Source organism: Toxorhynchites rutilus, chromosome 3 (assembly GCF_029784135.1).
Source record: "Toxorhynchites rutilus septentrionalis strain SRP chromosome 3, ASM2978413v1, whole genome shotgun sequence".
Lineage (NCBI taxonomy): Eukaryota > Metazoa > Arthropoda > Insecta > Diptera > Culicidae > Toxorhynchites > Toxorhynchites rutilus.
Genome location: NC_073746.1, coordinates 251,924,606 through 251,943,527, shown reverse-complemented (window position 1 = coordinate 251,943,527; position 18,922 = coordinate 251,924,606). Strand labels below are relative to the sequence as shown.

Sequence of the window (18,922 nt, the reverse complement as noted above, 5' to 3'; positions counted from 1 at the left end):
TCAGTTGAGCAAACATTCAATGCTCACATTAATGTTTAAAAATTAAGCTATTCATGAACGGGACCCAGCAGTTATGAATTTACCCGTCCATATTGAAAACGGCACGCGCGTATTTTTCACCAGCGAGTCAGGAATTTAATGAAATTAATATTGATTTTTCTTTAATTTATTTTTCTACTAGCTGACCCGCCAACGTTATTCTGCCATATAATTTATTTCTAGAGAATATTTTGGTTGGTTTTTACGAATATATTTCAAGAGTTTGTATGTTATCTTTAAAATTGATCTAAATGAAGATTTTCACAGCGAAACATACATATGCGTACCTCTTTTTCGATTTTTCCCCTTTTTATTTTAAATATCCTCGTTTTATATATAAAGATATAGTCATTTTTGTCGAATTTTTCTAATCATCTCAAATATTTTCCAAAGTACTCTATCATTATAATTTGGGTGAAGACAAACTCAAAAAATACACTGACCGCGCTGATCTGATCAGCCGTTCTCCTGTGATGATATTTTACACATACGTGGGAAAATCCTTCTTTTATATGTAAACATTTTACGACAAAAAGATATTACTTTTTAACCCCTTGCCGTACGATTTAATTTCCAACAGCACGGTCCAAACATGAGCACAACGAGTCGTTTCGCTACTCTGCCGAGCGTGTGTATCTTACATGGGCGCCCTATGATGTGCAAATACATGTTGTGAACTAGCTGTCCCACGAACATCATACGCCTGAAGCTGTGTAATCATTTCACAATTTAATTTCACCAGCTCGATACACCACGAGTGAGGTTCGATGTTGTACGTTCTGGCACAGTCTAATCGCCACGAGTGTGGTTCGACGTTGTACGCGAAAAGGGTTAACATTCATACACATTTAACATTTGAGAGATGTCATGTAACATGTCAGTTACGTTAATAAAATAAATTGAATTAAAAACAAAGTTTTTTCTAGTGTTTTTTGTTTGATTTTCGTAAACGGCCATCGTCTACAGAGCCACGAAATTGGAAGGAAAGATGACAATAATCCATTGTTGTGAACAGCTTGCGTTCGACCTACTAAATATGATTGAATTCAGATTGTGGCGTGATTCGAGAAGTTAAAATTATGACGAAGTTTGCTGCTCATAATTTCATGAGAAATACTATCAAATGCTTTTGAATAGTCCAGGGGTATTATCTAGAGCAGCGATACTCAACATGTGGCCCGGCGGGCTCTTCTGACCGGCCCAAAATGGTACAAACTACAAAATGGCGGATTACATATTTTAGCAGAACCCCATCAATATGGGTATCAAATGAAAGGGCTTGACTAGTAGAATCCAGTTATCTATGAAAAATGTAAATCCAAGATGGTGGCCACTACAAAATGGCGGATTACATATTTTCTCAGAACCCCATCAATATGAAAGGGCTTGACTAGTAGTATACATTTTTTTATGAAAAATGTAAATCCAAGATGGCGGCCACTACAAAATGGCGGATTTCATATTTTCTCAGAACCCCATCAATATGGGTATCAAATGAAAGGGATTGACTAGTAGAACACAGTTATTAATGAAAAAAGGCAAATCCAAAATGGCCGCCAACACAAGATGGCGCGTATATATTTTTTTCACAACCCCATCAATATGTATATCAAATGAAAGGGCTTGGCTAGTAGTACACAGTTATTTATGAAAAATGCAAATCCAAAATGGCCGCCAACACAAGATGGCGCCATATTTTTTTCAAGACATCATCAATATGGGTGTCAAAAGAAAGTTCTCGACTAGTAGAACAGATTTGAAAAATCCAATTCCAAGATGGCCGCAGTCCCGAAACAACTAATTATTTTTCAGTGATTTCATTCAGCTTGACCTGTTTCTATGTATGCTTGAATGTTGGTAGGGTTGTCCCACATTAATAGAAAATTGACCCCGTTCCTGTTGAACGATTGATCTGAAATTTGGAACATACATTCAATTTTACTGTCATTATAAAACTGCGTATTCCATAATCTTGAAAAATTCAATTTGGCCGCCGCTAAAAAATGGCTGAATGGCTTGATTTGGAGAATACACTACACTATGAACATCATAAATTCGAAAAGGTCGCCGCCACAAAATGGTCGACTATGTATTTTTTGCAATCCCCTCAATATTGGTATCAAATTAAATGATTTAACTAATAGAATACAGTATATCATCAGAATATTCAGAAGAAAGTTAGGTAAATTTAGGTAAGAAATAAAAATTTAAAAAAAATCATTTTAAATGGTTTTAATGTAGAGAAATATACTAATGATACAGATAATTTACTAAAAAATAGAAAATAAAATAAGTAAAGAAAACTTTCTAAGTTAAACGGTCTAGCTAGAAAATAATTAGACAAGTAGCAGTAGTTATCACATCCGTTCCTTCATTAATCTAGGACAATGATGAGACTAAAATAAAATCGTGGGGTATATGATGAAACAACTGGCTGTGGATAATGGAATTCCAACGTTTATTTTTAATCTAATTTTCTTCGAATATTTGCATGATGTATTGTATTCTATTAGTCAAATCATTTCATTTGATACCAATATTGAGAGAATTGAAAAAAAAATGGTCTACCATTTTGTGGCGGCGACCTTTTTAAATTTATGTTGTTTATTATGTTTCGCGTTCTCCAAGTCATGGAATACGCAGTTTTATAATAACAGTAGAATTAAATGTATGATTCAAATTTCAGATCAATCAGTCAACAGAAACGGGGTCAATTTTCTATTAATGTGGGACAACCCTACAAACATTTTTTGCCGCCCGCGGCACCCTGCCTAACATGTGTTTTTGGCCCCTCTGAAAAAAAAAACGGTTGAACACCACTGATCTAGAGCAACACTAATATCATTGAAGACTTTCAGCATTGCGGTTTTCGCACTGTATTTAGGGCGATAACCCGATTGATCATTGTGCCAGCAAAATTTGGGGCCAAGAAATGTTTCTATGGTGATTTCACACTCCTGCCTCCTCTCTAAGGGGCGGCGGGGGGGTTTTCCATACAAATTAAACACAAATTCCTGCATAACTCGAGAACTATCAAGCAAATGGAGCCAAATTTCGCATGAGGAGGTTTTAAGGGGAAAAAAATGTTTCAGTGATTCGACACTCCTTCCTCCTCTCTAAGGTGGGGGCGGTGCTGCATACCTCGGAAACTAATCAAGTAAATGGAACCAAATTTGCCATATGGAGGCAATAAAAAGTTTGTCGGGTCAGCTAGTTTTGAATAAAAACATAAACAATTTCCTACATTTCATTCTCTGCCCAAAATTTTCTCAGATTTTCGTTAAAGTGGTAATTTTGTTTGAAAAATCATAACTCTAAACGATTAGAATCACATTTCTGTGCTTGGATATATTAAGCCAAAAATATTCAGCTTTGAAAAAAAATATAAAAAAATAAAGTGCTCTTGACCCCGTAACCATTTAAACTATAGAAATCAAATACAATCCATAATTACGATAACAAAATCCAATTTTTTGGCAAATGTTATACTTTATTTAACAAAAAGAATAGCTGATTGGTTTCAATTTGATATGTCGATCATCTGAATCGATCCAGTAGTTCAAATGTTTTGAATTTTTGAAAAAAGTCATTTTGGAAAGAAAAAAAAGGGAAAACAATGATTTTTCGGACCACCTTGAGGAGGAATAGCAACCTAATGAAAAGAATAAAAAATGCTTGTCTTATATTTTGCGATAAAGGACAAAAATACCAATTCGAACTAAAATCTGAGAACCACTATATCGGTTTGGCATGAAATAACTAATAGGGCGCTAGGACGCTCAGCAGAGTAGTGAAATTACTCGATTTGTGACCCGTCGAAGCATTTGCAAAAGGTCCACTTTTCTTGGGATTCAAATTGTAGGCTAAGGGATCTCCCAATACAAAAGCATTTGGATAAGTGACTCTGAACACGTACTGAATTGCATTGATCAATCTTGTCTTTGCATCCAATAAAGATAAGCGTTTTCCAGCTAACTTTATTGACCAATACTGATTGTTGATTGGTTGAGTAATGCTCTATCAGTTATATCAGTAATAGTACTGATGAAGCCTGTAGATGACACATTTCAGTAAAATACTATTAATGAACGAATTCATTTCGACTCATTCCTCTCTGAATTCAACAAAAATGCTTTCAGAAGAAAAATAGCAAAATTCTAAAAATGTATAACACTTTGAATAAAAAAACCATACTCGAGTATTTTGGGTAACTGAAAACAACTTTCACAACTGTGCATCATCAAACCTCGTATTCCACCGTGCCGTGATCACTTCTTATCACTCCGTATACACTATATACTCGCATCTGTCTGTTTATTTATATACATTTATTGAAATGGCACCACATACACCGAACCTACGATGTCGACAAAATATCGCTGTCAGCCCCAAAGTCAGATTTGAATCCGCTCGTCCTCCCTAGATTCGCGATCGGACTATTGGTGTTATTCCTGGTTGTTTAAATTGATTGTTGTAACACTTCACGTCGCCGCCACAATCGCCGCCTTTGGCTTTTGCTAATTAAACGGTTTCCACCAGGATTTATTCCCCACACACATACACACATTCGAACAATTCAAATTCGTCTTGATTATGAATCTGCTCTAATAAAATTTTATTGGTTGTGATACGACTATATGCAGTGCACTATTTTTCACACATTCCTCAAATCATTTTTCCACTTTGCTTTGCATCTACTCGCGGCGCGCTCTATTGATTGATTGCGACGTAAATAGGCGAGTTGTTTACATTCGTACGCTTCTCGCGCGTTGTCATTTTTGTTCACCTGCACTCACATCCTCTGCTGTTGCTGCTTCTCTTGTTGTTATTTGTGCATCTCACTTCATCTCAACGCTAGCAAATCAAACAGTTAACTGCGCTCACTGCTCTTTCTGTCGCTGAAACATCTCGATACATCATCATCATCATCATCCGGAAGTTCTCTGTGATGTGTGATGTGTAGTCATCATCGACAGCATCATTATCACCACCACTACCGTTGATGGGTAGGCAGGCGCGCGCCAATGTCTGGGTCAGTATTTCGAAACCAATTCTTCATGGCCATATGTTAGTCTCTGCAACCATCTAATGTGTAAATTGACTTAGGGAGCGTTGTCCTTTGTTAATAAGATTCAGCAGCGCATCTTCGGCTGAAAAATCAATCATTGTTGATGACACACAATTTTTGAATACACACTGTAAAATTTAGCAATACTACATTCAACACAAACATCGATTAATCATAACATAATTGGTATAGTTTTTGTACTGAATTTGTGTTATTTAAAGTTGTACATCAAAGATGAAAGGTACATGCAGGTAGAATTCAACGAAGAACATCCTGAATAATACAGATGAGAAATAAACTACAACTGTCCATTGAACTGAATGACCGCGTTCCTATAATAATTTTTCGAATGCTCAATGGCCCCATATAGCCCAAACTTCAAATTCGTTCTTCTCGAAATCATAAAAATGTCACATGATCTGGTCCAACTTTTTTTATCCCATTTATTTATTTATTAGGCTCATTAGCATTTTAGCTGTAACAGAGCCGGGTTTTAATCATGTACATGTACATATGTTTATGTTTCTATAAACTGTAAATTACACAGTAGTTAGTAGTAGCCATTTAGGCGTTAAGTTTTCTGTTCCATTACATTATGGTAAATTACACAGTAGTAGCCATTTCAGCATAAGGGTATTCTTTCTGTTCTTCCATTGTTCAGCAGACCGGACAGCGGAGACAGTTGATATTGATCATTGTTGGGTTATTTATAGAACAGCAGCCCGATGTTTCTTGCAGAGCAGAGCAGTTGTATGGATGAATCGATCTAATTTCGACCGTGGATCGATCTCCATCGCTGATGATGTTTGCTTGGACGTAGTTATTCTATAACAACACAAAGATGCTCAATTGAGGGTCCTGAGTTTGAACTCACGACCGATCGCTTAGTAAGCGAACGCGTAACCAAGTGGCTACGAAGACCCCCTCTGGTCCGACTTAACACCGACCATATGAAGTTATTTAACAGCATTTCCAAATGAAATCGTCCTAAAAATGCAGATTTTAAAAACGTGTATTTTTGATTCCAATGAAAGAGTGTATTCCGTTTGGGTTGGAAGAAATATGAGTTTTTCACAGCAATTGGGAATTTTTTGACTCAAGCGTAACTTTTGAAAAGGGCGTAATGATTTGAGCAAGAGAAATCTTTGATAATTTATATCTCAAAAGCTATGAGTCGTACCGAAATAGTGTCTTAGAAAGAGTTATAGAGTATTGATGGTTGAAAATAAAAAAAATGTACACTGAGAAAAAAAATTAGTACTCTTTTTTTTATTTACAAATAAAAATTTAATTTGCAATATCCAAAATACATATTTTTAAATTTTTTTTAAAATTTTTTCATACAAAATAGAAGTCATGCAGAAAATTTTAAAAATGGGCCCAAGATGGTAAAACTATTTTGACGAACTTTGTGGAACATAAAATTTTTACGAATTTTGGAAACTTCGAATTTTTGTATGTTAACAATCATTTTTAGCCACAAATTATGAATCCTGATGTGATTTAAAACAAAAAAGGTTATTATCAATCTCCTTCTAAATGTAGCCATTCTCGAAATATTTAAAAAAATATTTCTAATTTATTGTCTTTTTTATAGTAAATAATCGATTTTAATATGTTTGTCGTGTTATACCATCATGTTCATGAAATTTTATGAATTTACTTATAATTTCCAACAACTTTTCCAAATACATCATCATGGTTAATTTTTTGACTCAAGCGTAACTTTTGAAGAGGGCGTATCGATTTGAGTAAGAGAAATATTTGATAATTTATATATCAAAAAATATGAGTCGTACCGAAATAGTGTGTTAGAAAGAGTTATAGAGTATTGTTGGCTTAATTTGAAAAAAATATACACTGAGAAGAAAAAATAGTACTCTTTTTTATTTACAAAATAAAATTTTAATTTGCGATATCAACAAATATGTATTTTTTTATATTTTTTACAATTTTTTCATATAAAATAGAAGTCATGTAGAAAATTTAAAAAATGGGCCTTAAATAGTAAAACTATTTTTGACGAACTTTTTTGGAACATCGAATTTTTAGCTCTCTCTAGAGCACTGAGAGCACAAGGCAGACAATCGGATATCCCCGTCCGGGATATCTTAGGTAGCCGTGATCCTGATCTTCTGCTTCATCTATACCTGTTCCTCAGAAACGCCGATGTAAACGTTTAATGATGTTTCCTTCGTTGTGTCCCCGTTTCATATCCCTCCTATCTAATCGATAAACTTTTACTTAGTCGCGCCAATACATACACACACTCTTTACAGATACACGGGTCAAAGGTTGTGCAGTCCACTGATCATTCAACAAGAGCCAAAGGTTGTACCGCTTATGACAACTCTACACGAGCTGATGATTGCGCCGGCTAGTGACCATTCTATCCTGGATTCCTCGAGTCGAGAAAGACGCACCACGCTAGATATGGGGTACAGACTAGGGGGGCGTTGCTGATTAATGGTCAGCTGCCTCCCAATAGGAGGTATCCCGTGTCGGGCACACGTACAGAGCATCGAAAACTGCAACATACCAATTATGAGAACACTTGTAATACTAACCTCGAGTCAACCGCGAGTTATCGGTTACATATTACTAACATAGTTGTAAGCAAACATTGTCGAAATATTGAACTCCCGGCCCCGTTAGGCTGACGCCATATGAGCCCTAATAAAAATATATATTTTGAATAAAAAAAAATCGAATTTTTAGGAATTTTCTAAATTTCGAGTTTTTGTATGTTAGCAGTCATTTTTAATCACAAATTATGAATCCTGATGTTATTTAAAACAAAAAAGGTTATTATCAATCTCCTTCTAAATGTAGCCATTCTCGAGATATTTAAAAAAATATTTGTAATTGAAGTGCGCCTTTACATGCACGCTGGTAGACAATACCCCCCGCTTATTTGCGACATCTCGGACGGAGAGATTGGGATTCCGTTCACTTTCCACTTTTTTATCGTCACTTCGGTCTCCGGCTTTCTATTTTTCCTATAGGATAGACTGTACAATTCGTAGTTTCTCTTCGTAATTGACCTGAACCAACGAAATGGCAGTGAATGGAATACTAAGAACACACTGAATGACGCTTATGAGTAGCACGACAAGGCGTGCATATAATGTGTGTGTAAATGGTCAATAACAACGCTGGCCACCTCATTACATTAAAGTCGTCTCTATAATGTGCCCGGTATCTCGACATTTAAGAAAGTAGTTCAATTCTCCAAATCTCAAAATAAACAGAAGAATAAAAGGCAAAAACACGCTTTCAGATGCTGTACACGACTATGCAGACGAAGTTCGATTGTATTGTGATAGACGACCAGCCCCAGAACCAAGGCATCCTGGTGAAATCCCGCCAACAACAACAATGCTTGAGTTCAACACTGTATTCTTGCTAAAACTTTTTGCGAATATTTTTGCACATACATTTTTGTTCTTTATCAAATTTTGCCAAAAAAAAAAGGAATTAGACGTAGTAGAATTTGTGTGTATCGTCAAGGCTTCCGATAGCATTCCGATAGTACGCTCAAATATGCAATTGATGTATCTGGCGAAACTATGAATGACAGTAACGTCATCAATTGTCGTCGTTTATATGAATCGATTATAGACAAAATTATTGACGAAATGACGAAACGGTTTAAGGAACTAGATGAATACAAATTCGTCGCTTTGTTGAATCACGAAAAATTTGCCGACTTCGATGTCGCATTACCTATTGGGAATTTGAAAATGCTTATTTCATACCACTCGAAATTAGATGAAGCGATGTTTTGTAATAAGCTGACGGTTCTTTTTAAATTATAGTCATTATTTCGATCATCGTTGGACAAAACCTGCATCAAACCTTCTCTGAAACGGCCGGCCAGAATGATACTGACATTGACTAATACAACGGCATCCGTTGAAAGAACTTTTTTTGTTGTTTGACGGATCAAGAATTATTTGCGGTCGAGATCTGACCAGAAACGGTTATTCAAAATTATAATGATGACTGTGGAAAAAGATTACCTTTATGACATAAGGCAGATGTCTGTATTTTATGAGGGATTCCGTAGGATTCTTTCGGGGGGTATGTGCATAACTCGAGAAATAATCAAGCAAATGGAACGAAAGGACCTAGCTGGATAAGGAAGTAAAAAGTGCCCCCAAACCAAATAACCAGCTCTATGGAAAATATTGTATTGGGTACCAAATAAGAAATTTTGCATGTTTTTGAACCCCTTTAAGGATCGCCATAAAATCTATGGTGAAAAACGTACTTTTCAATTTTTTGCACGCCATTTTCAATAGCTCCGAGATAAGCAGACAAACGACCGCAAAGGGTTAATGTCTATATATCCTATTCGCGTTGACGGCGGAATGGTGTCGACATCTGGATACGATATTAGTTTGTATGAGGTCAACTATTCTCTATCAGATTAGTCGACCCTAAGGCAGTTTTAAATTGCTAAAATTTGAATGAAATTTTTTTCTTTGCGTTATTTGCCTTCTATAAGTACGCTGTTCTGACCCCAATTTAAACTATTTTCTATCAATTTTCAGATATTCTCACCAAAACTTGCCATTATAATACAAAATTATCTTTAAACACAATTTGTGTATGATATTTTTTTACTACTTGCAAGCAAAAGTGATTTTAGTTTACCTAGAGTACTAATTTGGTTTGGTAAAAATAATTTTCATTCATCATTTTTATTTTAAAAGCACGTTTATGTCTTTTGCAAACCCATATTGTCATGCCTGCTCCCCCATTTCGTAATACGAAGCTCAATGCCGTCAACGCGGATCGTAAGCATATGCTCTATATTTCATATCGTGTCAGAAACTTCGTGCATCTTGAAGAACGCAGTGTGAATTTTGCGCCGCACGATCCCGTCCGTTTTATATGCCAGTTTGTTTCAACGATGTTTTCAACCGGTTTGCTTTTAATATCTTCTCCGTCGCCTTCCACCGTCAGCTTACTCGTAGACAATAAATTGGGTATTGTTTTTATATTGTGTGACTATTTTATTAAATAGTATAGAAAAATCATTGAGACCAAGATTAAGTAACGGTTTAAATAATAGATAAATAAGTTTTTTTCCCATTAGATTGCTGTACAAAACATAAATAAAGTCAAGTACAATTAAGCACACATATAAATAATTGAATTAATTCTAAAAAGAAATGGATAATTTCCTTGTGCCAAATTGGAAAACTATGTTGGGAGTAAGATCAGGGAGGAAAATGTCAGTCAGAGATACTTATATTCAGAAAGAGTTACAAGTATGAAACAAAATATGTCAAAAAGAATTCGAAAACCTCTAAATTAATATTCCGAATCAGTTCAGTGATTGATAACATTTATAATAAATACTCCTCTATTTCTTCTTCGGGCTTCTTCTCATTCCATCCAAGCATAGTCGGTCGAAAATTGTAGCATAATCGAGAGAATACGAATAGACAAGAACACGTCTTAAAATTCCGGCACTATACCTTGCATAATTTTCATACAAGGAAATTCAATATTTATACTTTAGCAACTGATATGTTTCCGAGGATATATTTTTAAACTATTCTGAAACATCGATAGCGCTACATTCACGTAATACAGCATAAGTGTAAAGCCGAAATGACGGCGAGCATCCGCCGAAGAAAACATTCAATAAAAAAAATACATATATCTGAACCTTACTCGCTCGGGACCAAATAGATTCACTCCACTTTGCTTCCTTCACACCTCCGCCTTCTCGCTGCTCAAAGATGATGCTATGTTTTGTAGCTGCAGCCTCCTCGTTCTCCCGTGGCTGGCTGGTTGGCTTCACGGTTGCTACCAGTGATGATGCTAGCACAATTTTTCTTCCTTCTTTTTCGAGGCTTACGAGACGGTCTTGTGCCTTGGTCGTAAAAAATCACTAACATGCACTAAATAACACATTTTCGAATCAACAAATCACGTAGCGAAACGGTCGAAACACTCGCGCACTGTTTGGAGCCGGTTTAGAACGATCTGGAGCCCGATTTGCGTTACAAAACACGGATTTAAGTTTGGTTAAAATGCGAAACACCACACCGCCGCCTGGAAAGCGTAATCAAAACACGTACGAAGGGGAGTGGTGTGTCGATTTTAGCAGCATTCAGAGCTGTCAAATCCCGAGACGTCAGATTGCTAACCTAAAAACGACAGGCGGGGGTACATTTTCCCCACGGCTGGGAACGCTTCATTTTTGCATTATTATCACATTCGATATATAGATGGCTGAAGGTGTTAATTCTATTTTTGAAAAAGGTGTTGACGAATTTACGTTATACTTATGACAGACATACAGCTGTACTAGCGTTGTACTTCGAAAATTGTATGTCTGTCACCATGTACAGCGCTAGAACCATGCAAGCAACTCGGTACAATCGCTGTACCTGTACCGACCTATTTTACCGCTGTACATGGCTACAGTTGTACTGTTCGCAGCGGCATAGACGGTCAGTGGTGGATAGCATGAACAAACCGAATCAAAACACTTGGTAAATATTCGTTTCATTGACTTTCTCTTGAATTGATAACTCAGATTGGAAACTTGTTTGTTGTGCTTAATGGTTCAGACGCGAAATAAAAAACTTTTTCATTGAAACATGTGGTGAAAATTGGTCGAATTTTTGATTGTCAGTTTGACATGCGGTGCAATGTACAACCAAAGTATGTCTGTCATGCTACGATGGTACCTGTACAACGCTGTACACGTACAACGCAAGTAGAGCTGTATGTCTGTCCCTGGTATTAGATTCGCAACCTGATTGGCGATCTAATACCAGGGACAGACATACAGCTGTACTTGCGTTGTACGTGTACAGCGTTGTACAAGTACCATCGTACCATGACAGACATACTTTGGTTGTACATTGTACCGTATGTGAAACTGACAATCAGATATTTTTCCAATTTCCACCACATATTTCAATGAAAAAGGTTTTTATTTAGTGTCTAAACTATCAAACACAACAAAAAAGTTTCCAATCTGAGTTATTAACTTAAAAGAAAGTCAATGAAAAGAACGTTTATCAAGTGATTTGATTCTGCTTGTTCATGCTACCCACCACTAACCGTCTATGGCGCTGCGCACAGTACAACTGTAGCCATGTACAGCGGTAAAACAGGTCGGTACAGGTACAGCGATTGTACCGAGTTGCTTGCATGGTTCTAGCGCTGTACATGGTGACAGACATACAATTTTCGAAGTACAACGCAAGTACAGCTGTATGTCTGTCATAAGTATAACGCAAAACGTAAACGATCGGTGAGACATCTGGATTTTGCTTTTGAACTAAGAAAATGATGCTAATGTAACCTAAAACTCAAAAACAAATCACGTATATTTTACTACCGGGCTTTCCAAGGTAGTTCTCACATGCAGGAATCGTGCGTTTTTCTACTTGTGTTTGATTGTGCTCTCGAATTTCCTTCTTTAATTCAACCATTGTCAACATTTTTATAGTTTTCAGTACTGAAAGAGGTAAATAAATAACATGTTATATATAAAATTGCGCAGAATTAAATTTCTTACAAACTCATCGCAATCAAATAATCTTTTATGATTATAACATTGTAATTTATGGAAAGAACTTCAAACCTTCCATAAGCTCACATGGCAAAATTTGAAACCATCATCACTTTCACCGCAGCGCCGCCTAGGTGTAGATTTGTACGTTAGATCGCCAATAGCGCAGCGAGTAAAATGATGATGGGCTTATCTCCGTTTACATTTCACGTTGAAAACGAAATGAAATGTATCCGGTACGGTACGGTGTCGACATCTGGATACGATAATATTTTCCCACTAAAACTTAACATTATAAGAACAAATTATCTTCAGATGAAATGTTTGTATGAGATTATTTTACCACATGAAGAAAACAAAGTTTTCCATTCACATTGAACACTAATTTGAAACGGAAAAGTTAATTTTCATTGATAATTTTTATTTTAAAAGTGCTCATTCTGCCTGAAAACCCATTATTATCTATGAAGCTTCACTAATATTTATGACTGACATACAACTGTACTAGCGTTGTACTTCGAAAATTGTATGTCTGTCACCATGTACAGCGCTACCCAGCAACCATTAAATCGCATAACAAGTGTATATATAACATCATATGCCCTAAAATTTGGTTGGCATATAATGCGCCTAACTGGCATATGCATGCAAAAGTGGAGGCCATATGCATACATGGCAAATGCTTACCGAATTTGTTTGGATGAATATGCAACTTTGACCGGCTATAATAGCGATTATGTTGAAATTGAATTGCGATCTAATATAAATATATTCATGAATTGTCAATGCACCAATTACGACATACTCATATACGATTTATTACAGACATAAAAAAACAAATGGCGCAAAATATTTTCGTGAAATGTTTATTATAGCCTCACGAATCGCCATTGTTATATATGAGTACAGTAATCGTTCGCTAACTGGTCCTGTTTTAACTGGTCTGCGTTTTAACTGAGCGAACGTTAACTGGTCCTTGGACCAGTTAAAAAGCAGAATTTCGTAAACAATCGACGCCATATTCAAATGGAAGATTTGCTGTGAGGGGAATTCGAATGAAACTTGAAATGTTATGAAAATTGACATTATTTTCGCATGACAAAAACATTGATTGAATTACAGAAAAATAATGTCCTCAAATTATATTTCATATCTGTTGTCACACTCAATGCGAAACTTTCAATGGAATCCTTTTGTTTATCCAATTTCATTATCAACGTGAATCAAACAATTCATTGAAGTTCCCCTCGATTTTATTTGACGTTTAACATGCCGGACCAGTTAAAACGCAAATGTCAATAACTGGTCTTCCCTTTTCGCCCAGTTAGCGAATGTTTACTGTATTTATGTTTGTAGAAATAATAATTGTTTGATTGACTTGTGTTGGGAGTGGAATATGAATGTTTAAAATGGCACAGATTGATGTTTGGTGAAAACTGCTCCGATGTGGGTTCGAACTCCGGTCGTCTGGATTATCATCCACCAGCTATCTCGCGCGGCTATCTGAAATTTAATTCAACAGCGGTTAAAACTTTCGAGTGCATCAGCATTTCATTGACATTTCAATATGATGTAATATGTTCTATGTTAAGATCTAATATGATTTACTGTTTCATGATTTTCTTCAGCATGCAACACGATTTACTACAGTACTGAATCGATTTAAATTATATGCTTATAAGACACACAAACTGCATCAGCATAATATACGTGGAAAGTTCACGGAAACGTTCCAGTACATCAAACACGGTCGATTAAGCCACTTTCAGTTATTTTGCGATTTTAGTACCAGACCACACAAGACTTTTAATATGTGTGTCCAATATCAAATTGCTTCTCTCGGCTTCCATCATACATAACTTTTTCAAAACAAAACGGAATAGCGTGATTCTTTTGCCGTCGAAGATACAGGGTTTCCAAAAACTTTGTTGTCAAAAGATTTCAGATACACCTACTACGACCATTGCTATAAAATGAACAGTGATTCTAAATGTTTCAAGTTTTAGGAGTATTGTGATATAAGCGGTATTGAAATAAACTCTCGAATTTTCAAAAACCAGTTTTATTTCACTATTTTAAACAGACTTTTCTATCCGAAAAAAAATATAAAGTATACATTCGAGATAGGCTTACACAGAGAGTGCAGAAATTATACAAAATTATCACATTTTTATATTCCTTTATCATTACGCGTGTGGATGTGAGTGTAAAGTTTTCGGGTGAAATTTGAATGTTTTTTTTTTCCAAAATGTGTTACACATTGTTAAAATGGTTGGCTTCGAAATGAATAAACTCAAGCAGCATGGAGGATTTGAAATATCCCAAAGTTATGCGATGATGAGGCGCTTTTCTTAAACGATCAACCATTTTCCACTGACTGTCGATTACCCATACAAACTTTAAGCTTACTAATAATTTGACATAATTTTCCACTTTGGGTACAAAGACTCCTCCTACCGCTGAATACCTAATGACGGTGATGACGGCACTTGCGTGCGTGAATTTATGAGATGCGGGCTTTCAACAAAATTTGGATGGTTTTAAACGAACCAAAAAAACGATAAGGCTAGTAATCGACTTATAAACAGAGTATATAGAATAATTGCTCTATGGGTGGAGAAGTTTGTCCTTCTCTGGCGCACTAGACATAATGATAATTGGTTGCTGTTTGATTTAAATAAATGCGTCTGCTTGTATTGCTATAGTCTCCAAGTCTCAGGGAAACTTAAGATGATAAACTCAAAAAAAAATAATGATCATAAACCTTACACATATATTTAGCTTCTAAGCTATCCTTTAGTGTAGCTTACTTATTAATTTCATTCTGCGCGGGATAGTACATTCCCAAAAGTAAACATTCCATCCTTATATCGTAGCTTTGTGTACGCTGTGTACACTTGTTGACATGTTTGTTTGCTCATTTGTTTGTTCTGTTCGATACTTAATACATTGATGTGAGAAACGCTTTGTTTGTTTGTTTGTTTCCGTTCAGTTCTTACATGTATATGCACCTATACCCTAAATCTTGTTTTTTTTTCATCTAATTTATGCATCTTTCTTACTCTGAACGTGGCCTTACAACTACTTATGTGTCAATGCTGCTGATTTCTCCATAAAAAGCATTAACAGCCTAAACCTCTAACTGCTTGGACGCTTGCTGTATGATGAACGGTTCACTCCACATCCGTCTCAAGTCGCCCTGTAAATTGAAATGATGAAAAAATTTAAACTTTTTCATTAACACTGGCCGACAGTGGCTGGCCGTTTTGACATAGGACTATGTCTTTGATTTCTATATAGGGGGGTCACTCTACGAAAAATGTAACGATTCATTAAGAGTTTTCGAATGCATATTACTCAAAATCGCTATTGCGACATATGTTATGTTATATACCATTAAACAGGAAACTTATCCAGCATTTTTTTTTTTGCTTGAAACACGAACAGGAAATATAGTAAAACATTTGAACAAATTGACGATTGAAATGGGTATGTTTTTCGACTGCACTAATCACCCGCTTTCCTCCCCGACGCAACGAGCATTATTTTTGCCTGCATTTCGGCGTTAGCTCACAATGTGAAACGATGCGTATCAGGAGTTTTTCTCCATTTTGGCTCCTAATTTAGAAGTTCGGAAGGATATACTCACGCATATCAAATTTTTACAGCATAAATAGTCGCGATCTTAATATTACGTTCCCCTTATGTGTCTTCCTTAGAAGCCCGCTTCACTTCCTCGAATGCACTAGCCCATTCTCCTTTCCCTTTCCTACACATAAGCAGAACTTAGCACCCAATGAGATCAATTCACTAAAGCAGCTACACGAACTTCCCAAGAGAACACTCAATGGAGTGATGGATTTAACGGTATTTTTATGTACATTTTTGAACAGAACCAGATCCAGATTCTGCCACGTTATCTTATCTCAACTTTTTCAAGGATACTTGTTCATAAAGGAAACCGTTTTTTCAGGAAACTTCCATTTGGTGTATCAAAATAGAAAAAATCAATCAAAATCAAAATCAAAATCAAGTATCAAGTTTCTATAAGACCATTTACATTTTCCGTTGTTTTAGTTGCTTTGATCAATAAATCTTGAAAAATGCCAAAGGGAAAAGTGTTCACGGAGAGAGAAGAAAGGCAAATCAATGCATTTCACCAAGAAAATGTTGGTATCAGAAAAATTGTTCATCGGATTGGACATCAAGTAGTGCTCAATTATTTGGCGAATCCTTAAGGGGGGATCCCTGTCTGGAAGGTCGGAAAATAATGAATTTTCGTGGATTTTTTTTCGGATGTTACGAATAAAGTGAAGTGTTCGTGTATTTTGATTATTGTTCAAGGTATATTTGAAGATGTATTTTCCATTTTTTGAGTGCACAAATAATGATTATGACGCTGTTGACAGCTGCATGTGTAGATGCTGTCTGAAAATCGGTACCTTGCTGATGGTATCAGTTCTGAAGCAACGGGGTGTCGTAGAACAAATTCCAATTAATATTTTGAAACTTTAAACCTAAAGCGTTACATAGGGATTCTAAAAATTGCCGAAAGAGCGATTATTTTTGTTAAAAATTAGATATTTTTCAAATAACGATTTTTAAAAAATCGAAAAAATGAGATATCAAAAAACGGCTATGTAACGCCTTAGATAATTCATTTTTACTGATAAAAAATTTCAGACAAATCGGTTGAGTAGATCCTGAGATATCAATACCACCAGTTGAAATAACATGGTTACGATAAAAACGTGTTTTCAAATTCGTACAGCAATACCATATCCCTTGAGCTGACTTCATACTTTTGGCTGTAACTTTCCGAAATATCGAAAATTCATTTCAGGACAACATTTCTGAGGGCATAAGCTTCACAAAAAATGCAAAAAACAAAAATTCATGTTTTTCGATCTTCCATACCGGGGTCCACCCTCAAGGATACGGTAAAAAGGAAAGAGTTCCAGGTAAATCGAAGCTCTCTGACCGGGATAAGCGGTAAATACCTAAAACAGCTTCGAATTCCTCAAAATCGCTTATGCAAACAAAGCAATATTTCAATTCGAATGTTACTCGGGTGACAATTCGTCAAGTTTTGGTAAAAAAATCTCCACATAAAGAGGGCTTAAAAGGTTAAAGCTCCTCATCTTACACCATCTCCCATCGGAAGACGTCTGAGTTTTGCCAAAGCTCACTTGAACCGACAGTGGGACATGGTTTGTTATCACAAAGAATGTTTCTAAAAGAATACATTTTGCTATATACCATAACGAAAAGTTCTTCAATGTATAGGTTATTTTCACTGACGAAAAAAAGTTCAATTTGGATGGTCCTGATAGTTTCAACGGGTACGGACGTGATCTACGGAAGAAGGAACAGTATTTTTCAACCAGGATTTTTGGTGGAGGCTTGGCTTAGTGCATGGTTTGGGCGGGATTCTGTGCAACCGAAAAGCTCAAGATAGCTTTCACATCATTCAAGGATTACATACATGTTCTGGAATCCTCTCTCCTACCATTTTTGCGTGGATATCGTCACAAAAAAATCACATTCCAGCAAAACAATGCTATCATTCATACCAGCAAGGAAACTAAGCAATGGATGGTCCTTAGGACCAAACACATATTTTTTTTGACTGGTTGGTTCGCTCTCCATACTTGAATCCTGTTGAAAATCTTAGGAGGATCCTCGTACGCAGAATCTACACTGAGGGAAAGCGGTACACCACGATTAAAGAGCTCAAGGTCGCAATTTCGGAAACATGGAAAAATATTGAGAAATCTGTTCAGCAGAATTTGAAAAATAGTATTCCAACACGAATTCTCAAGGTTATTAGCCGAAATGGCAAGGTTGCCAATTATTGACATGTGAATCTGCCGATCGTTTTGAATTTTTCACTGATAATACTTATGAATTTTGAAATGGTCTTATAGAAACTGGACAGCTGAAATTATCATATTTAAGCAATTCTTTTGAACGAAATTGACAGTAAATATACTTTATTTTAAGTATTCAACAATGTATGAATGTATCTTGTTGAAATTATAACTGTTTGTGTTGCAACGAAATAGAACCAGGGTGGTCTTATAGAAGTTGGACAGAGTGTATTTAAGCGTTTCTGGAATGTTTCCCAAAGGAAAATATCAGAGACGCAAACAACAAACAACAAACAACTCGAAAAAGTATGCCAGTTGTATCAATAGCTTTCACTCGGTTGATGCTATCGACTTTGCTTGGTATGTATAAAAGTAAAATAGAGCTGGCAAGCAAAATTT

General features: G+C 36.0%; 2 protein-coding genes across 18 annotated transcripts in view; both read right to left on the bottom strand.

The window, feature by feature from the left end:
* Positions 1 to 11,213, bottom strand: part of LOC129776148 (SH2B adapter protein 2) — a 36,196-nt gene extending 24,983 nt beyond the window's left edge. For 2 of the 10 annotated variants that reach the window (XM_055781587.1, XM_055781595.1), the window contains exon 1: positions 10,796 to 11,213. The gene's annotated coding sequence lies outside the window, so the exon portion shown is untranslated. Of the gene's footprint in view, positions 1 to 4,233; positions 4,253 to 4,285; positions 4,769 to 4,835; positions 4,951 to 10,790 lie in introns of those variants that run through there. The other 8 variants (XR_008743061.1, XM_055781592.1, XM_055781596.1 and 5 more) reach the window with 8 other exon arrangements.
* A 4,398-nt stretch (positions 11,214 to 15,611) lies between these two features.
* LOC129776155 (signal peptide peptidase-like 3) overlaps positions 15,612 to 18,922 on the bottom strand; it is an 89,026-nt gene continuing 85,715 nt past the window's right edge. For all 8 annotated transcript variants that reach the window (XM_055781612.1, XM_055781618.1, XM_055781610.1 and 5 more), the window contains one exon: positions 15,612 to 15,852. In XM_055781612.1, the coding sequence (XP_055637587.1) occupies positions 15,784 to 15,852 (69 nt within the window). In that variant the 3' untranslated portion in view covers positions 15,612 to 15,783. The remainder of the gene's footprint in view (positions 15,853 to 18,922) is intronic.